General features: G+C 43.2%; 1 protein-coding gene across 2 annotated transcripts in view; it reads left to right on the forward strand.

The window, feature by feature from the left end:
- Nucleotides 1–8,211: 8,211 nt before the first annotated feature.
- The window catches only part of APLP1 (amyloid beta precursor like protein 1), a 41,029-nt gene continuing 28,292 nt past the window's right edge, over nucleotides 8,212–20,948 (forward strand). Inside the window, exon 1 of one of the 2 annotated variants that reach the window (XM_072155130.1) lies at nucleotides 8,212–8,491. In XM_072155130.1, coding sequence (XP_072011231.1) covers nucleotides 8,441–8,491 — 51 coding nt within the window. In that variant the 5' untranslated portion in view covers nucleotides 8,212–8,440. The remainder of the gene's footprint in view (nucleotides 8,492–20,948) is intronic. The other variant, XM_072155129.1, reaches the window with a different exon arrangement.

A 20,948-nucleotide genomic window follows, 5' to 3' on the forward strand; every position in this document is an offset into this window, starting at 1 on the left:
TGTCCATATATATATATACAGGACAGGAGAAGTGGTACTGTGCACTGTCCATATATATACAGGAAAGGAGAAGTGGTACTGTGCACTGTCCATATATATACAGGACAGGAGAAGTGGCACTGTGCACTGTCCATATATATACAGGACAGGAGAAGTGGTACTGTGCACTGTCCATATATACAGGACAGGAGAAGTGGTACTGTGCACTGTACATATATATACAGGACAGGAGAAGTGGTACTGTGCAGTGTCCATATATATACACAGGACAGGAGAAGTGGTACTGTGCACTGTCCATATATATACAGGACAGGAGAAGTGGTACTGTGCACTGCCCATATATATACAGGACAGGAGAAGTGGTACTGTGCACTGCACATATATATATACAGGACAGGAGAAGTGGTACTGTGCACTGTCCATATATATACAGGACAGGAGAAGTGGTACTGTGCACTGCCCATATATATACAGGACAGGAGAAGTGGTACTGTGCACTGCACATATATATATACAGGACAGGAGAAGTGGTACTGTGCACTGTCCATATATATACAGGACAGGAGAAGTGGTACTGTGCACTGTCCATATATATACAGGACAGGAGAAGTGTTACTGTGCACTGTACATATATATACAGGACAGGAGAAGTGGTACTGTGCAGTGTCCATATATATACACAGGACAGGAGAAGTGGTACTGTGCACTGTCCATATATATACAGGACAGGAGAAGTGGTACTGTGCACTGTCCATATATATACAGGACAGGAGAAGTGGTACTGTGCACTGTCCATATATATACAGGACAGGAGAAGTGGTAATGTGCACTGTCCATATATACAGGACAGGAGAAGTGGTACTGTGCACTGTCCATATATATACAGGACAGGAGAAGTGGTACTGTGCACTGTCCATATATATACAGGACAGGAGAAGTGGTACTGTGCACTGTCCATATATATACAGGACAGGAGAAGTGGTACTGTGCACTGTCCATATATATACAGGACAGGAGAAGTGGTACTGTGCACTGTCCATATATACAGGACAGGAGAAGTGGTACTGTGCACTGTCCATAAATATATAGGACAGGAGAAGTGGTACTGTGCACTGTCCATATATATACAGGACAGGAGAAGTGGTACTGTGCACTGTCCATATATATACAGGACCGGAGAAGTGGTACTGTGCACTGTCCATATATACAGGACAGGAGAAGTGGTACTGTGCACTGTCCATATATATACAGGACAGGAGAAGTGGTACTGTGCACTGTCCATATATATATACAGGACAGGAGAAGTGGTACTGTGCACTGTCCATATATATACAGGACAGGAGAAGTGGTACTGTGCACTGTCCATATATATACAGGACAGGAGAAGTGGTACTGTGCACTGTCCATATATACAGGACAGGAGAAGTGGTACTGTGCACTGTCCATATATATACAGGACAGGAGAAGTGGTACTGTGCACTGTCCATATATACAGGACAGGAGAAGTGGTACTGTGCACTGTCCATATATATACAGGACAGGAGAAGTGGTACTGTGCACTGTCCATATATATACAGGACAGGAGAAGTGGTACTGTGCACTGTCCATATATACAGGACAGGAGAAGTGGTACTGTGCACTGTCCATATATATACAGGACAGGAGAAGTGGTACTGTGCACTGTCCATATATATACAGGACAGGAGAAGTGGTACTGTGCACTGTCCATATATATACAGTACAGGAGAAGTGGTACTGTGCACTGCCCATATATATACAGGACAGGAGAAGTGGTACTGTGCACTGTCCATATATATACAGGACAGGAGAAGTGGTACTGTGCACTGCCCATATATATACAGGACAGGAGAAGTGGTACTGTGCACTGTCCATATATATACAGGACTGAAGAAGTGGTACTGTGCACTGTCCATATATATACAGGACAGGAGAAGTGGTACTGTGCAATGTCCAAATATAAACAGGACAGGAGAAGTGGTACTGTGCACTGTCCATATATATACAGGACAGGAGAAGTGGTACTGTGCACTGTCCATATATATATATACAGGACAGGAGAAGTGGTACTGTGCACTGTCCATATATATACAGGACAGGAGAAGTGGTACTGTGCACTGTCCATATATATACAGGACAGGAGAAGTGGTACTGTGCACTGTCCATATATATATACAGGACAGGAGGAGTAGTACTGTGCACTGTCCATATATATACAGGACAGGAGAAGTGGTACTGTGCACTGTCCATATATATACAGGACAGGAGAAGTGGTACTGTGCACTGTCCATATATATACAGGACAGGAGAAGTGGTAATGTGCACTGTCCATATATACAGGACAGGAGAAGTGGTACTGTGCACTGTCCATATATATACAGGACAGGAGAAGTGGTACTGTGCACTGTCCATATATATACAGGACAGGAGAAGTGGTACTGTGCACTGTCCATATATATACAGGACAGGAGAAGTGGTACTGTGCACTGTCCATATATATACAGGACAGGAGAAGTGGTACTGTGCACTGTCCATATATACAGGACAGGAGAAGTGGTACTGTGCACTGTCCATATATATACAGGACAGGAGAAGTGGTACTGTGCACTGTCCATATATATACAGGACAGGAGAAGTGGTACTGTGCACTGTCCATATATATACAGGACAGGAGAAGTGGTACTGTGCACTGTCCATATATATACATAGGACAGGAGAAGTGGTACTGTGCACTGTCCATATATATACAGGACAGGAGAAGTGGTACTGTGCACTGTCCATATATATACAGGACAGGAGAAGTGGTACTGTGCACTGACCATATATATATACAGGACAGGAGAAGTGGTACTGTGCACTGTCCATATATACAGGAGAAGTGGTACTGTGCACTGTCCATATATATACAGGACAGGAGAAGTGGTACTGTGCACTGTCCATATATATACAGGACAGGAGAAGTAGTACTGTGCACTGCCCATATATATACAGGACAGGAGAAGTGGTACTGTGCACTATCCATATATATACAGGACAGGAGAAGTGGTACTGTGCACTGTCCATATATATACAGGACAGGAGAAGTGGTACTGTGCACTGTCCATATATATACAGGACAGGAGAAGCGGTACTGTGCACTGCCCATATATATACAGGACAGGAGAAGTGGTACTGTGCACTGTCCATATATATACAGGACAGGAGAAGTGGTACTGTGCACTGTCCATATATATACAGGACAGGAGAAGTGGTACTGTGCACTGTCCATATATATACAGGACAGGAGAAGTGGTACTGTGCACTGTCCATATATATACAGGACAGGAGAAGTGGTACTGTGCACTGTCCATATATATACAGGACAGGAGAAGTGGTACTGTGCACTGTCCATATATATACAGGGCAGGAGAAGTGGTACTGTGCACTGTCCATATATATACAGGACAGGAGAAGTGGTACTGTGCACTGTCCATATATATATACAGGACAGGAGAAGTGGTACTGTGCACTGTCCATATATATACAGGACAGGAGAAGTGGTACTGTGCACTGTCCATATATATACAGGACAGGAGAAGTGGTACTGTGCACTGTCCATATATATACAGGACAGGAGAAGTGCTACTGTGCACTGTCCATATATATACAGGACAGGAGAAGTGGTACTGTGCACTGTCCATATATATACAGGACAGGAGAAGTGGTACTGTGCACTGTCCATATATATACAGGACAGGAGAAGTGCTACTGTGCACTGTCCATATATATACAGGACAGGAGAAGTAGTACTGTGCACTGTCCATATATATACAGGACAGGAGAAGTGGTACTGTGCACTGACCATATATATACAGGACAGGAGAAGTGGTACTGTGCACTGCCCATAAATATACAGGACAGGAGAAGTGGTACTGTGCACTGTCCATATATACACAGGACAGGAGAAGTGGTACTGTGCACTGTCCATATATATACAGGACAGGAGAAGTGGTACTGTGCACTGTACATATATATACAGGACAGGATAAGTGGTACTGTGCACTGTCCTTATATATACAGGACAGGAGAAGTGGTACTGTGCACTGACCTTATATATATATATACAGGACAGGAGAAGTGGTACTGTGCACTGACCTTATATATATATATATATACAGGACAGGAGAAGTGGTACTGTGCACTGACCTTATATATATATATACAGGACAGGAGAAGTGGTACTGTGCACTGACCTTATATATATATATACAGGACAGGAGAAGTGGTACTGTGCACTGACCTTATATATATATATACAGGACAGGAGAAGTGGTACTGTGCACTGTCCATATATATACAGGACAGGAGAAGTGGTACTGTGCACTGTCCATATATATACAGGACAGGAGAAGTGGTACTGTGCACTGTCCATATATATACAGGACAGGAGAAGTGGTACTGTGCACTGTCCATATATATACAGGACAGGAGAAGTGGTACTGTGCACTGTACATATATATACAGGACAGGAGAAGTGGTACTGTGCACTGTCCATATATATACAGGACAGGAGAAGTGGTACTGTGCACTGTCCATATATATACAGGACAGGAGAAGTGGTACTGTGCACTGTCCATATATATACAGGACAGGAGAAGTGGTACTGTGCACTGTCCATATATATATATACATGACAGGAGAAGTGGTACTGTGCACTGTCCATATATATACAGGACAGGAGAAGTGGTACTGTGCACTGTCCATATATATACAGGACAGGAGAAGTGGTACTGTGCACTGTCCATACATATACAGGACAGGAGAAGTGGTACTGTGCACTGTCCATATATATACAGAACAGGAGAAGTAGTACTGTGCACTCTCCATATATATACAGGACAGGAGAAGTGGTACTGTGCACTGTCCATATATATATACTGGACAGGAGAAGTGGTACTGTGCACTGTCCATATATATACACAGGACAGGAGAAGTGGTACTGTGCACTGCCCATATATATATACAGGACAGGAGAAGTGGTACTGTGCACTGTCCATATATATACAGGACAGGAGAAGTAGTACTGTGCACTGTCCATATATATACAGGACAGGAGAAGTGGTACTGTGCACTGTCCATATATATACAGGACAGGAGAAGTGGTACTGTGCACTGTCCATATATATATACAGGACAGGAGAAGTGATACTGTGCACTGCCCATATATATACAGGACAGGAGAAGTGGTACTGTGCACTGTCCATATATATACAGGACAGGAGAAGTGGTACTGTGCACTGTCCATATATATACAGGACAGGAGGAGTGGTACTGTGCACTGTCCATATATATACAGGACAGGAGAAGTGATACTGTGCACTGCCCATATATATACAGGACAGGAGAAGTGGTACTGTGCACTGTCCATATATATACAGGACAGGAGGAGTGGTACTGTGCACTGTCCATATATATACAGGACAGGAGAAGTGGTACTGTGCACTGCCCATATATATACAGGACAGGAGAAGTGGTACTGTGCACTGTCCATATATATACAGGACAGGAGAAGTGGTACTGTGCACTGTCCATATATATACAGGACAGGAGAAGTGGTACTGTGCACTGTCCATATATATACAGGACAGGAGAAGTGGTACTGTGCACTCTCTTTATATACAGGACAGGAGAAGTGGTACTGTGCACTGTCCATATATATACAGAACAGGAGAAGTGGTACTGTGCACTGTCCTTATATATACAGGACAGGAGAAGTGGTACTGTGCACTGTCCATATATATACAGAACAGGAGAAGTGGTACTGTGCACTGTCCTTATATATACAGGACAGGAGAAGTGGTACTGTGCACTGTCCTTATATATACAGGACAGGAGAAGTGGTACTGAGCACTGCCCATATATATACAGGACAGGAGAAGTGGTACTGTGCACTGTCCATATATACAGGACAGGAGAAGTGGTACTGTGCACTGTCCATATATATACAGGACAGGAGAAGTGGTACTGTGCACTGTCCATATATATACAGGACAGGAGAAGTGGTACTGTGCACTGACCATATATATATACAGGACAGGAGAAGTGGTACTGTGCACTGTCCATATATACAGGAGAAGTGGTACTGTGCATTGTCCATACATATACAGGACAGGAGAAGTGGTACTGTGCACTGTCCATATATATACAGGACAGGAGAAGTGGTACTGTGCACTATCCATATATATACAGGACAGGAGAAGTGGTACTGTGCACTGTCCATATATATACAGGACAGGAGAAGTGGTACTGTGCACTGTCCATATATATACAGGACAGGAGAAGTGGTACTGTGCACTGTCCATATATATACAGGACAGGAGAAGTGGTACTGTACACTGCCCATATATATACAGGACAGGAGAAGTGGTACTGTGCACTGTCCATATATATACAGGACAGGAGAAGTGGTACTGTGCACTGTCCATATATACAGGAGAAGTGGTACTGTGCACTGTCCATATATATACAGGACAGGAGAAGTGGTACTGTGCACTGTCCATATATATACAGGACAGGAGAAGTGGTACTGTGCACTGCCCATATATATACAGGACAGGAGAAGTGGTACTGTGCACTGTCCATATATATACAGGACAGGAGAAGTGGTACTGTGCACTGCCCATATATATACAGGACAGGAGAAGTGGTACTGTGCACTGTCCATATATATACAGGACAGGAGAAGTGGTACTGTGCACTGTCCATATATATACAGGACAGGAGAAGTGGTACTGTGCACTGCCCATAAATACACAGGACAGGAGAAGTGGTACTGTGCAGTGTCCATATATATACAGGACAGGAGAAGTGGTACTGTGCACTGTCCATATATATATACAGGACAGGAGAAGTGGTACTGTGCACTATCCATATATATACAGGACAGGAGAAGTGGTACTGTGCACTGTCCATATATATATACAGGACAGGAGAAGTGGTACTGTGCACTATCCATATATATACAGGACAGGAGAAGTGGTACTGTGCACTGTCCATATATATACAGGACAGGAGAAGTGGTACTGTGCACTGTCCATATATATATACAGGACAGGAGAAGTGGTACTGTGCACTGTCCATATATATATACAGGACAGGAGAAGTGGTACTGTGCACTGTCCATATATATACAGGACAGGAGAAGTGGTACTGTGCACTGTCCATATATATACAGGACAGGAGAAGTGGTACTGTGCACTGCCCATATATACACAGGACAGGAATAGTCGTACTGTGCACTGTACATATATATATACAGGACAGGAGAAGTGGTACTGTGCACTGTCCATATATATACAGGACAGGAGAAGTGGTACTGTGCACTGTCCATATATATATACAGGACAGGAGAAGTGGTACTGTGCACTGTCCATATATATATACAGGACAGGAGAAGTGGTACTGTGCACTGTCCATATATATACAGGACAGGAGAAGTGGTACTGTGCACTGTCCATATATATACAGGACAGGAGAAGTGGTACTGTGCACTGCCCATATATACACAGGACAGGAATAGTCGTACTGTGCACTGTACATATATATATACAGGACAGGAGAAGTGGTACTGTGCACTGTCCATATATATACAGGACAGGAGAAGTGGTACTGTGCACTGTCCATATATATACAGGACAGGAGAAGTGGTACTGTGCACTGTCTATATATACAGGGCAGGAGAAGTGGTACTGTGCACTTCCCATATATATACAGGACAGGAGAAGTGGTACTGTGCACTGTCCATATATATACAGGACAGGAGAAGTGGTACTGTGCACTGTCCATATATATACAGGACAGGAGAAGTAGTACTGTGCACTGTCCATATATATACAGGACAGGAGAAGTAGTACTGTGCACTGTCCATATATATACAGGACAGGAGAAGTGGTACTGTGCACTGTCCATATATATACAGGATAGGAGAAGTGGTACTGTGCCCCCTGTATATAATATAATAGGACTTCCCGTTGTCCTCGGAGGTCGTTGTGTCTCTGGGGTAATAACCTGCGTTCGTTTTGCTCCATTATTCTCCATTCTTACTAAATTTTTCATGCATTTTTTCCCTTCTTTTTCCCTTTTCCTTGGATTGAATTCTCCCTGGGAGGAGAGAAGGTGGAGGGAGAGGAGGAAGTGAAGGAGTGATGGGAGGAGAGAGAGAAGGAGAGGGAGACAGATGACGAGGGGGGAAGGGATACGTCTTTGTATAGCAGAACGAGGCTTCATCAGACAGACGTTCGGATAGATACCCAACATCTGCGTGACATGCACACTGAGCCCCTGTGACAGCGAGACACAACCCCCGACCGGTGCCACGGACCTCTGCCTGACACCACCGGCACAGCTGGCATCACCCCCGGCATCAGCAGGGCGGACGGGCAGGATGACGAGCGCTTGGCTGTTCCTGAGCTGCGTCCTGGTCCTGGGCGTCCAGGTGAGGCGGCGGTGGAGGTGCGCTGCACATCTCCGGGGTGGGGTGGAGAGGTGGCGGTGGTACCCGGTGCTACACTACAGGCCAGGGGGGCGGCAAACCAGGCAGACACAGCCATATCATAAAATATCCGATATTTCGTGAACATTATATGTTTTTCCCGACCTGTAACGATCGCCCTTCATGGGGGAACAGACGTAGAAGAAAATCGGGCGAACGCAGCGCGAATACTGGCATCCGGTAAACAATAGCGACACGGTACAATATGAGATTGTACGTTTTTAAGAAAACCGTTACCGAAGGTCGGATGTTAATATGGATGGAGGTTGTGGGGGGGGTAGGTTAGAGATCCTGGCGGCGGGGGGTGAGGGATGTAAGGGTTAAATGATGTGACATGAGAGGCCGTGCCCAGCAGGACGCGGCAGGATGCGTCTGGACCGTAGCGCCGGGCGCTGAGATAGCAGGTGCTGCCTGATGCCAGAATGGAGATTAATGGAATTACTAATTGGGAGATGGGGCTGTAATGGAAGAGCAGATCATGGCAGGAGCAGGCGGTGGCGGCGGCGGTGGTGGGGGCCGCGGAATCAGAGGCATCGCCATACGCCAAGCACAAATAATGCCCCGCACTGGGGAGGACATTACACCAAACTGACGCAGGTGGTAAACATGTCCCCGGATTTATGCTCAATGCAGGATGAAAGGACTGGGCCCAAGAGCTTGCAATCCAGACGGGGACATAGTGCTGACTATAGGACAGGTGTACACAGTCTATTGTTCTCTGTCATCTGCCGCTCCAGGCCTTGGGAGAGGCTAAGAGGCTAATACGGAGCAGGGGATGGCGGTATTATTCGAGGATTTTTGTCCGTATTCTGAGGGCTCTTTAAGAGGTTATTGCCTACATGGCGGTATTATGTAGGTTATATGTGTCAATATTATCTCTGCACTACATGGCGGTAGTATGTAGGTTATATGTGTCAGTATTACATGGCGGTATTATGTAGGTTATATGTGTCAGAATTATCTGTGCACTACATGACGGTATTATGTAGGTTATATGTGTCAGTATCATCTTTGTACTACATGGCGGTATTATGTAGGTTATATGTGTCAGTATCATCTTTGTACTACATGGCGGTATTATGTAGGTTATATGTGTCAGTGTTTCATGGTGGTATTATGTAGGTTATATGTGTCAGTGTTATCTCTGCACTACATGGCGGTATTATGTAAGTTATATGTGTCAGTATTATCTGTGTACTACATGGTGGTATTATGTAGGTTATATAAGTCAGTATTATATCTGCACTACATGGTGGTATTATGTAGGTTATATGTGTCAGTTTTATCTCTGCACTACATGGCGGTATTATGTAGGTTATATGTTTCACTGTTATCTCTGCACTACATGGCGGTATTATGTAGGTTATGTAAGTCAGTATTATCTCTACACTACATGGTGGTATTATGTAGGTTATATGTGTCAGTATTATCTTTGCACTACATGGCGGTATTGTGTAGGTTATATGTGTCAGTATTATCTTTGTACTACATGGCGGTATTATGTGGGGTGGCTATGTGTCAGTATTATCATTGCACTACATAGTAGTATTATGTGGGGTGGATATGGCAGTACTTTCTTAACGTTACGTGGGGTTGTACGTGTCAGTGTTGACACTACATGGCAGTATTATGTGGGCTGTATATGGTAGTATTATTTTGGCACAACTTGGTGGTATTATGTAGGCTTTATGTGTCGTTGTTATCTTGGCACCACATATCGGTATTATGTGGGCTGGATATGGCAGTATTATTCCAAGAAGATGTGGCAGCATTTTGTGGTTTGTACATGGCGGCATTGACACAACGTGGCGGTATTATGTAGGCTGTGTATGATACTATTATATTGGCAGTACATAGCGGTATTAGGCTACAATGATGAGCTATAACAGATATCACAGGTGTCTGTAATGAAGCTTTAGTGATAATCCTGGTTCTTATGACAACCCAACATTTTTAAAATCCAATTGTCACAGAGACCAAAAAAGTTCTGGCTGCGATTACAATGATAAAATATACAGTTCCGACTTACATACAAATTCAACTTAAGAACAAACCTACAGACCCTATCTTGTATGTAATACTGCCTGTATTACACTAATATTATGTGGCAGTACATTATGAGTTGTATATGTCAGTATTATCTTGGCGCTGTGTGGCGGTATTATGTGGTATAGGACGGATAGCCCTGCACAGAGATGTTGATCAGTAACAGGTGGATGGAGGAGGCAGTGGACCGGCCCCATGAGCCCCGTCTCCCCCTGGTACTGACCTCCCCCGTACATAATACACACAGGCCCCTATAATAATAAGTAATTGTGTATTGTTAGGGGTCATGTGAGAAGGAGTCAGCCCTGACCACAACACCCGGATTATAGGAGGAGTCATGAAGAATAGACACCACATAAATAATACACAAGTACTGGTGGACAATTATATACAGGAGATCCCCAGGTTATACCAGCTGTACTTATATCAGTATATACAGGAGATCCCCAGGTTATACCAGCTGTACATATATCATTATATACAGGAGATCCCCAGGTTATACCGGCTGTACATATACCATTATATACAGGAGATCCCCAGGTTATACCGGCTGTACATATATCATTATATACAGGAGATCCCCAGGTTATACCGGCTGTACATATATCATTATATACAGGAGATCCCCAGGTTATACCAGCTGTACATATATCATTATATACAGGAGATCCCCAGGTTATACCGGCTGTACATATATCATTATATACAGGAGATCCCCAGGTTATACCAGCTGTACATATATCATTTTATACAGGAGATCCCCAGGTTATACCAGCTGTACATATACCATTATATACAGGAGATCCCCAGGTTATACCAGCTGTACATATATCATTATATACAGGAGATCCCCAGGTTATACCAGCTGTACATATATCATTATATACAGGAGATCCCCAGGTTATACCAGCTGTACATATATCATTATATACAGGAGATCCCCAGGTTATACCAGCTGTACATATATCATTATATACAGGAGATGCCCAGGTTATACCAGCTGTACATATATCATTATATACAGGAGATCCCCAGGTTATACCGGCTGTACATATATCATTATATACAGGAGATCCCCAGGTTATACCAGCTGTACATATATCATTTTATACAGGAGATCCCCAGGTTATACCAGCTGTACATATATCATTATATACAGGAGATCCCCAGGTTATACCAGCTGTACATATATCATTATATACAGGAGATGCCCAGGTTATACCAGCTGTACATATATCATTATATACAGGAGATGCCCAGGTTATACCAGCTGTACATATATCATTATATACAGGAGATGCCCAGGTTATACCGGCTGTACATATATCATTATATACAGGAGATCCCCAGGTTATACCAGCTGTACATATATCAGTATATACAGGAGATCCCCAGGTTATACCAGCTGTACATATATCAGTATATACAGGAGATCCCCAGGTTATACCGGCTGTACATATATCATTATATACAGGAGATCCCCAGGTTATACCGGCTGTACATATATCATTATATACAGGAGATCCCCATGTTATACCGGCTGTACATATATCATTATATACAGGAGATCCCCAGGTTATACCGGCTGTACATATATCATTATATACAGGGGATCCCCAGGTTATACCGGCTGTACATATATCATTATATACAGGAGATCCCAGGTTATACCGGCTGTACATATATCATTATATACAGGAGATCCCCAGGTTATACCAGCTGTACATATATATCATTATATACAGGAGATCCCCAGGTTATACCGGCTGTACATATATCATTATATACAGCAGATCCCCAGGTTATACCAGCTGTACATATATCATTATATACAGGAGATCCCCAGGTTATACCAGCTGTACATATATATCATTATATACAGGAGATCCCCAGGTTATACCGGCTGTACATATATCATTATATACAGCAGATCCCCAGGTTATACCGGCTGTACATATATCATTATATACAGCAGATCCCCAGGTTATACTAGCTGTACATATATCATTATATACAGGAGATCCCCAGGTTATACCGGCTGTACATATATCATTATATACAGGAGATCCCCAGGTTATACCAGCTGTACATATATCATTATATACAGGAGATCCCCAGGTTATACCGGCTGTACATATATCATTATATACAGGAGATCCCCAGGTTATACCGGCTGTACATATATCATTATATACAGAAGATCCCTAGGTTATACCAGTTGTACATATATCATTATATACAGGAGATCCCCAGGTTATATCGGCTGTACATATATCATTATATACAGGAGATCCCCAGGTTATACCAGCTGTACATATATCATTATATACAGGAGATCCCCAGGTTATACCGGCTGTACATATATCATTATATACAGGAGATCCCCAGGTTATACCGGCTGTACATATATCATTATATACAGGAGATCCCCAGGTTATACCAGCTGTACATATATCATTATATACAGGAGATCCCCAGGTTATACCGGCTGTACATATATCATTATATACAGGAGATCCCCAGGTTATACCAGCTGTACATATATCATTATATACAGGAGTTCCCCAGGTTATACCGGCTGTACATATATCATTATATACCGGAGATCCCCAGGTTATACCGGCTGTACATATATCATTATATACAGGAGATCCCCAGGTTATACCAGCTGTACATATATCATTATATACAGGAGATCCCCAGGTTATACCAGCTGTACATATATCATTATATACAGGAGATCCCCAGGTTATACCAGCTGTACATATATCATTATATACAGGAGATCACCAGGTTATACCAGCTGTACATATATCATTATATACAGGAGATCCCCAGGTTATACCAGCTGTACATATATCATTATATACAGGTTATACCGGCTGTACATATATCATTATATACAGGAGATCCCCAGGTTATACCAGCTGTACATATATCATTATATACAGGAGATCCCCAGGTTATACCAGCTGTACATATATCATTATATACAGGAGATCCCCAGGTTATACCGGCTGTACATATATCATTATATACAGGAGATCCCCAGGTTATACCAGCTGTACATATATCATTATATACAGGAGATCCCCAGGTTATACCAGCTGTACATATATCATTATATACAGGAGATCCCCAGGTTATACCGGCTGTACATATATCATTATATACAGGAGATCCCCAGGTTATACCGGCTGTACATATATCATTATATACAGGAGATCCCCAGGTTATACCGGCTGTACATATATCATTATATACAGGAGATCCCCAGGTTATACCGGCTGTACATATATCATTATATACAGGAGATCCCCAGGTTATACCGGCTGTACATATATCATTATATACAGGAGATCCCCAGGTTATACCGGCTGTACATATATCATTATATACAGGAGATCCCCAGGTTATACCGGCTGTACATATATCATTATATACAGGAGATCCCCAGGTTATACCGGCTGTACATATATCATTATATACAGGAGTTCCCCAGATTATACCGGCTGTACATATATCATTATATACAGGAGATCCCCAGGTTATACCAGCTGTACATATATCATTATATACAGGAGATCCCCAGGTTATACCGGCTGTACATATATCATTATATACAGGAGATCCCCAGGTTATAGCAGCTGTACATATATCATTATATACAGGAGATCCCCAGGTTATACCGGCTGTATATATATCATTATATACAGGAGATCCCCAGGTTATACCGGCTGTACATATATATCATTATATACAGGAGACCCCCAGGTTATACCGGCTGTACATATATCATTATATACAGGAGATCCCCAGGTTATACCAGCTGTACATATATCATTATATACAGGAGACCCCCAGGTTATACCGGCTGTACATATATCATTATATACAGGAGATCCCCAGGTTATACCGGCTGTACATATATCATTATATACAGGAGATCCCCAGGTTATACCGGCGTGCTCTTGGTAATGCAGGAGGCTAGAGCTATAGATGCAGTAAACACATGAATCAGTCTGTGATTTGTTGCTGTAGGATGTATTCCAGGGGATGGGGGTTGCTGTGTGACTCTGGTTCTGGTGATTCAGGACTTGTTCATTATCATCTGTCATTTGGGTTCGGTGGATTTACAGCCTCTTCCACTTAGGATATTGCATTATTTGGCGCCAGGAGCAGTGCGGACTCTATACCTGGAGAGAGAGAGCGGCCACAACAATCATCATATAGCAGGAGGGAACCACATGTTCCAGCAATTATTACAGTGCTGGACTGGAGTGCTCTGGACCCAATAGTGAAAGAGATTCTGGGGGCCGACCCTAAATATTGCCTAGATTATGTGTCAGCACCGATGCTACCAATTAATAACTGATGGCCACAACCACCATCGCACCATATATTGTCATACACTAGAAGATAAGTACCACTTCTCTGTCATCACTTATGGCAGCAGAATTTTCTACCAGATATATTCAGCATCTGGCATAACACCTCCACACTGCGCCCCTAAAAATACCACAGTCACACAGTAAAGTGTCAAGATGTAACCCACACTGTGCTCCCAAGTAATATATACCACCACAACACAACTGACCGCACTGTGACCCACACATATACCCCTCACAACACAACTTACTTAGCTATTCTGCATACATATATACAGTATAACCCCCCCCCCCTCCTTATCTCAACAGCCTGGAGTATCAATGCACTATTGCGCTCTTCGACCCGGAACCGCCACCTTCCCACCCAAGTGCCGTTTCAACTAAATAACAGCTTATTTGCTGGTATTCAACCAATGTGGCCCAAGGGGGCGGGGCCAACATCAATCGTGGGCGCAGCACTTTATAAATCTGTCTCTATATGTAGATGAATTAGTTATGTGAATTAATTGAAATAGTTCTTGCTTCACCTACATACAAGGTGTTGGGGCCCATCGGTGGATTCACAGATTCTCCGGTGGGCCAGTCCGAGCCTGAGTTATATAGTTGCTCCCCCATAGATACAGAAGGCTTAGATACATCGTAGCACAGACAGTTACATAGTAGACACGACCAGAGTTAACCCCTTCAGCCCTGTATGCAGCCCATCAGGATTTTACAAGGCGTCCCCCCGCTCCTCGCTGCAGTCTGGATGAATTGCTTTGTAATTTTATGAGTCCCAACTGGACGAGGCTGAAATAAAACTCTGACCAGACAGAAATATCTATCATTTACTCCTTTTATTTGTAGATTAACTATACAGCCCTGGTGCCCTACAAAAATCACTAGGAGGGCGTCCTGTGATCCCCCCCTACATTCACTGCTTAATAGACTCTTCCTACAACCCCTGTAGAAGTTATGGCACGGGCCACACACAAGCAGATGCATTCTGGACATCCCCTTTAAGAGGCTGCAGTAACACAGTTTGGCCACTAGACAAAGGATGGCGCTAATCCTGTGTTATGTGACCCAAGTAATCATTCATCCTGACCCTGATCTTAGATCATCTTTAATAACCCTCGTTGTACTTACTCTCCGCCTGCGGCCGAGGTCGGGCCCGGAGGTTCTATAAACGAAACCACAACAATTCTGAGGAGAAATTATTAAAAAATCCTCTCATGGCTTTATAAGGCTTGTAAAAGGGATTACACAACGTGCGGAGGTTATGTGTGAGGACGAGACGCGGCTGCTGAGTGACGGTAGGAATGCTAGATGACTGATAATACTCACCCAACTTTCCCAGACTCCTGAAAAATATATCAGGAGGCTTAAAGGGAGGGTGTCAGGTCCAAAGCAAATCATAGGGCACCTTTAATAGATTCAGAAACGTACGTTTTTTGTCATCAACGTGATGAAGCGATGCAGAGATAATCGCTTTTCATGAAAATGTTCATTGACCACTAAGTGCACTGGAGGCGGGGCTTGATTTACAGGCTTTCCTTGCAGACAGGCAATCACGGCTAAACGGCCAGCAATTTTAAAGGAGATCCAAACCACTTTTGGAGCCTGTAGGTAAATCTGGCAAATTGGGACCGCCTCCTTTGCAAACTGATTTGCATATTAATGAAGAATTTTACCCAGTTTTCCGAGGAATAGATATAACTAACTGATAAGATTCTTAACAAGATATTTAGCACAAGGTTTTATTTATATATTTTCAGAAATTATGATATTGTAGGTTGTATATAGACTTAAATTAATATATGATCTTCAGGGGCGTGGCCTAAAGACAGGATGTTTTAAAACCAAGACCCCCTGTCTTCTTCTCATCTAACCAGCTATGTCATCTATGACCCAAATCAGCAGTATGGTGGTGATTTTATAAAATAACACATCTCCCAAACTGCTGAAGATCATAAGACATAAGCAGGGGCGGAGACTAAACCTGCAATGTCCCTCCCCCAAGCAGCCAGTTCACATTATCTGCATATAAAATGATCAATAACCCCATAGACAGTGACTTATAACAATGCAACAGTGTTATAAGTCACAAATATGGATGTCAATGGCCCTTATGGTACCTGGTACCCAGGGCACGTGCCCCTCTAGTATCCCCCACCCCCTCCTGGTCATGCCACGCTCCATTGCAGTGTAGTAAAGCGGTTAACATAGAGGTCACATTACTGTCAATAGTTCCGATCAATTCTGACTGGAAATCAATGTCATGTTTGCGGGATATTTGCCTGTTGATTGAAGCTTCTCCCAGGATAAGTGGCGCCAAAGGAATAAAAAACCCACTTATCCCCCATTCTATCAATGGCCTCCCCCACATCATGGATTCCTTATAGTGCAGGACTGAAAGATATCAGGACCGAGCCCATAGAAAGAAGAGACCTGCAGCGCACCCCCTAAGGTCTCCTCTGCTTCACTACTGGCTTCTGCTCTGGATCTTATGTCTACAAATCCGGACTATTTGCAGCTTCATGTGTGAACATGGACCAAGGCTCTGCTTACATTTATATATCAGAGGGAGAGACGGGGGTGTTCTCTAACAAATGTCACCAACATGAATCTCTCATATATACATACAGTGCATCCAATATATACTGCTAACTGACATATATATATATCTATGCCTCTAATATATACCCCCAATAGACAACCCTGACATATACCTCACATATACCTCCATCATACACCCCTGACATATACCTCACATACATCTCCATTATACACCCCTGACATATACCTCACATATACCTCCATCATACACCCCTGATATATACCTCACATATACCTCCATCATACACCCCTGACATATACCTCACATATACCTCCATCATACACCCCTGACATATACCTCACATATACCTCCATCATACACCCCTGACATATACCTCACATATACCTCCATCATACACCCCTGACATCTACCTCCATCATACATCCCTGACATATACCTCCATCATACACCCCTGACATATACCTCCATCATACACCCCTGACATATACCTCACATATACCTCCATCATACACCCCTGACATATACCTCACATATACCTCCATCATACACCCCTGACATATACCTCACATATACCTCCATCATACACCCCTGACATATACCTCACATATACCTCCATCATACACCCCTGATATATATACCTCCATCATACACCCCTGACATATATACCTCACATATACCTCCATCATACACCCCTGACATATACCTCACATATACCTCCATCATACACCCCTGACATATACCTCACATATACCTCCATCCTACACCCCTGACATATACCTCCATCATACACCCCTGACATATATACCTCACATATACCTCCATCATACACCCCTGACATATATACCTCACATATACCTCCATCATACACCCCTGACATATACCTCACATATACCTCCATCATACACCCCTGACATATACCTCACATATACCTCCATCATACACCCCTGACATATATACCTCACATATACCTCCATCATACACCCCTGACATATATACCTCACATATACCTCCATCATACACCCCTGACATATACCTCACATATACCTCCATCATACACCCCTGACATATATACCTCACATATACCTCCATCATACACCCCTGACATATACCTCCATCATACACCCCTGACATATATACCTCACATATACCTCCATCATACACCCCTGACATATACCTCACATATACCTCCATCATACACCCCTGACATATACCTCACATATACCTCCATCATACACCCCTGACATATACCTCCATCATACACCCCTGACATATATACCTCACATATACCTCCATCATACACCCCTGACATATATACCTCACATATACCTCCATCATACACCCCTGACATATACCTCACATATACCTCCATCATACACCCCTGACATATACCTCACATATACCTCCATCATACACCCCTGACATATACCTCACATATACCTCCATCATACACCCCTGATATATACCTCACATATACCTCCATCATACACCCCTGACATATACCTCACATATACCTCCATCCTACACCCCTGACATATACCTCACATATACCTCCATCATACACCCCTGACATATACCTCACATATACCTCCATCATACACCCCTGACATATACCTCACATATACCTCCATCATACACCCCTGACATATACCTCACATATACCTCCATCATACACCCCTGACATATACCTCACATATACATCCATCATATACCCCTGACATATACCTCCATCATACACCCCTGACACATACCTCACATATACCTCCATCATACACCCCTGACACATACCTCACATATACCTCCATCATACACCCCTGACATATACCTCACATATACCTCCATCATACACCCCTGACACATACCTCACATATACCTCCATCATACACCCCTGACATATATACCTCACATATACCTCCATCATATACCCCTGACATATACCTCCATCATACACCCCTGACATATACCTCCATCATATACCCCTGACATATACCTCCATCATACACCCCTGACACATACCTCACATATACCTCCATCATACACCCCTGACATATACCTCACATATACCTCCATCATACACCCCTGACATATACCTCACATATACCTCCATCATACACCCCTGACATATACCTCACATATACCTCCATCATACACCCCTGACATATATACCTCACATATACCTCCATCATACACCCCTGACACATACCTCACATATACCTCCATCATACACCCCTGACATATATACCTCACATATACCTCCATCATACACCCCTGACATATATACCTCACATATACCTCCATCATACACCCCTGACATATATACCTCCATCATACACCCCTGACATATACCTCACATATACCTCCATCATACACCCCTGACATATACCTCACATATACCTCCATCATACACCCCTGACACATACCTCACATATACCTCCATCATACACCCCTGACATATATACCTCACATATACCTCCATCATACACCCCTGACACATACCTCACATATACCTCCATCATACACCCCTGACATATATACCTCACATATACCTCCATCATACACCCCTGACATATATACCTCACATATACCTCCATCATACACCCCTGACATATATACCTCCATCATACACCCCTGACATATACCTCACATATACCTCCATCATACACCCCTGACATATATACCTCACATATACCTCCATCATACACCCCTGACACATACCTCACATATACCTCCGATCTACACCCCTGACACATACCTCACATATACCTCCATCATACACCCCTGATATATATACCTCACATATACCTCCATCATACACCCCTGACACATACCTCACATATACCTCCGATCTACACCCCTGACAGATACCTCACATATACCTCCATCATACACCCCTGACATATACCTCACATATACCTCCATCATACACCCCTCACATATACCTCACATATACCTCCATCATACACCCCTGACATATATACCTCACATATACCTCCATCATACACCCCTGACATATATACCTCACATATACCTCCATCATACACCCCTGACACATACCTCACATATACCTCCGATCTACACCCCTTACACATACCTCACATATACCTCCATCATACACCCCTGACATATATACCTCACATATACCTCCATCATACACCCCTGACACATACCTCACATATACCTCCGATCTACACCCCTGACACATACCTCACATATACCTCCATCATACACCCCTGACATATACCTCACATATACCTCCATCATACACCCCTGACATATACCTCACATATACCTCCATCATACACCCCTGACATATACCTCACATATACCTCCATCATACACCCCTGACATATACCTCACATATACCTCCATCATACACCCCTCACATATACCTCACATATACCTCCATCAT

This window comes from Engystomops pustulosus, chromosome 6 (genome assembly GCF_040894005.1).
Source record: "Engystomops pustulosus chromosome 6, aEngPut4.maternal, whole genome shotgun sequence".
Taxonomy (NCBI): Eukaryota; Metazoa; Chordata; class Amphibia; order Anura; family Leptodactylidae; genus Engystomops; species Engystomops pustulosus.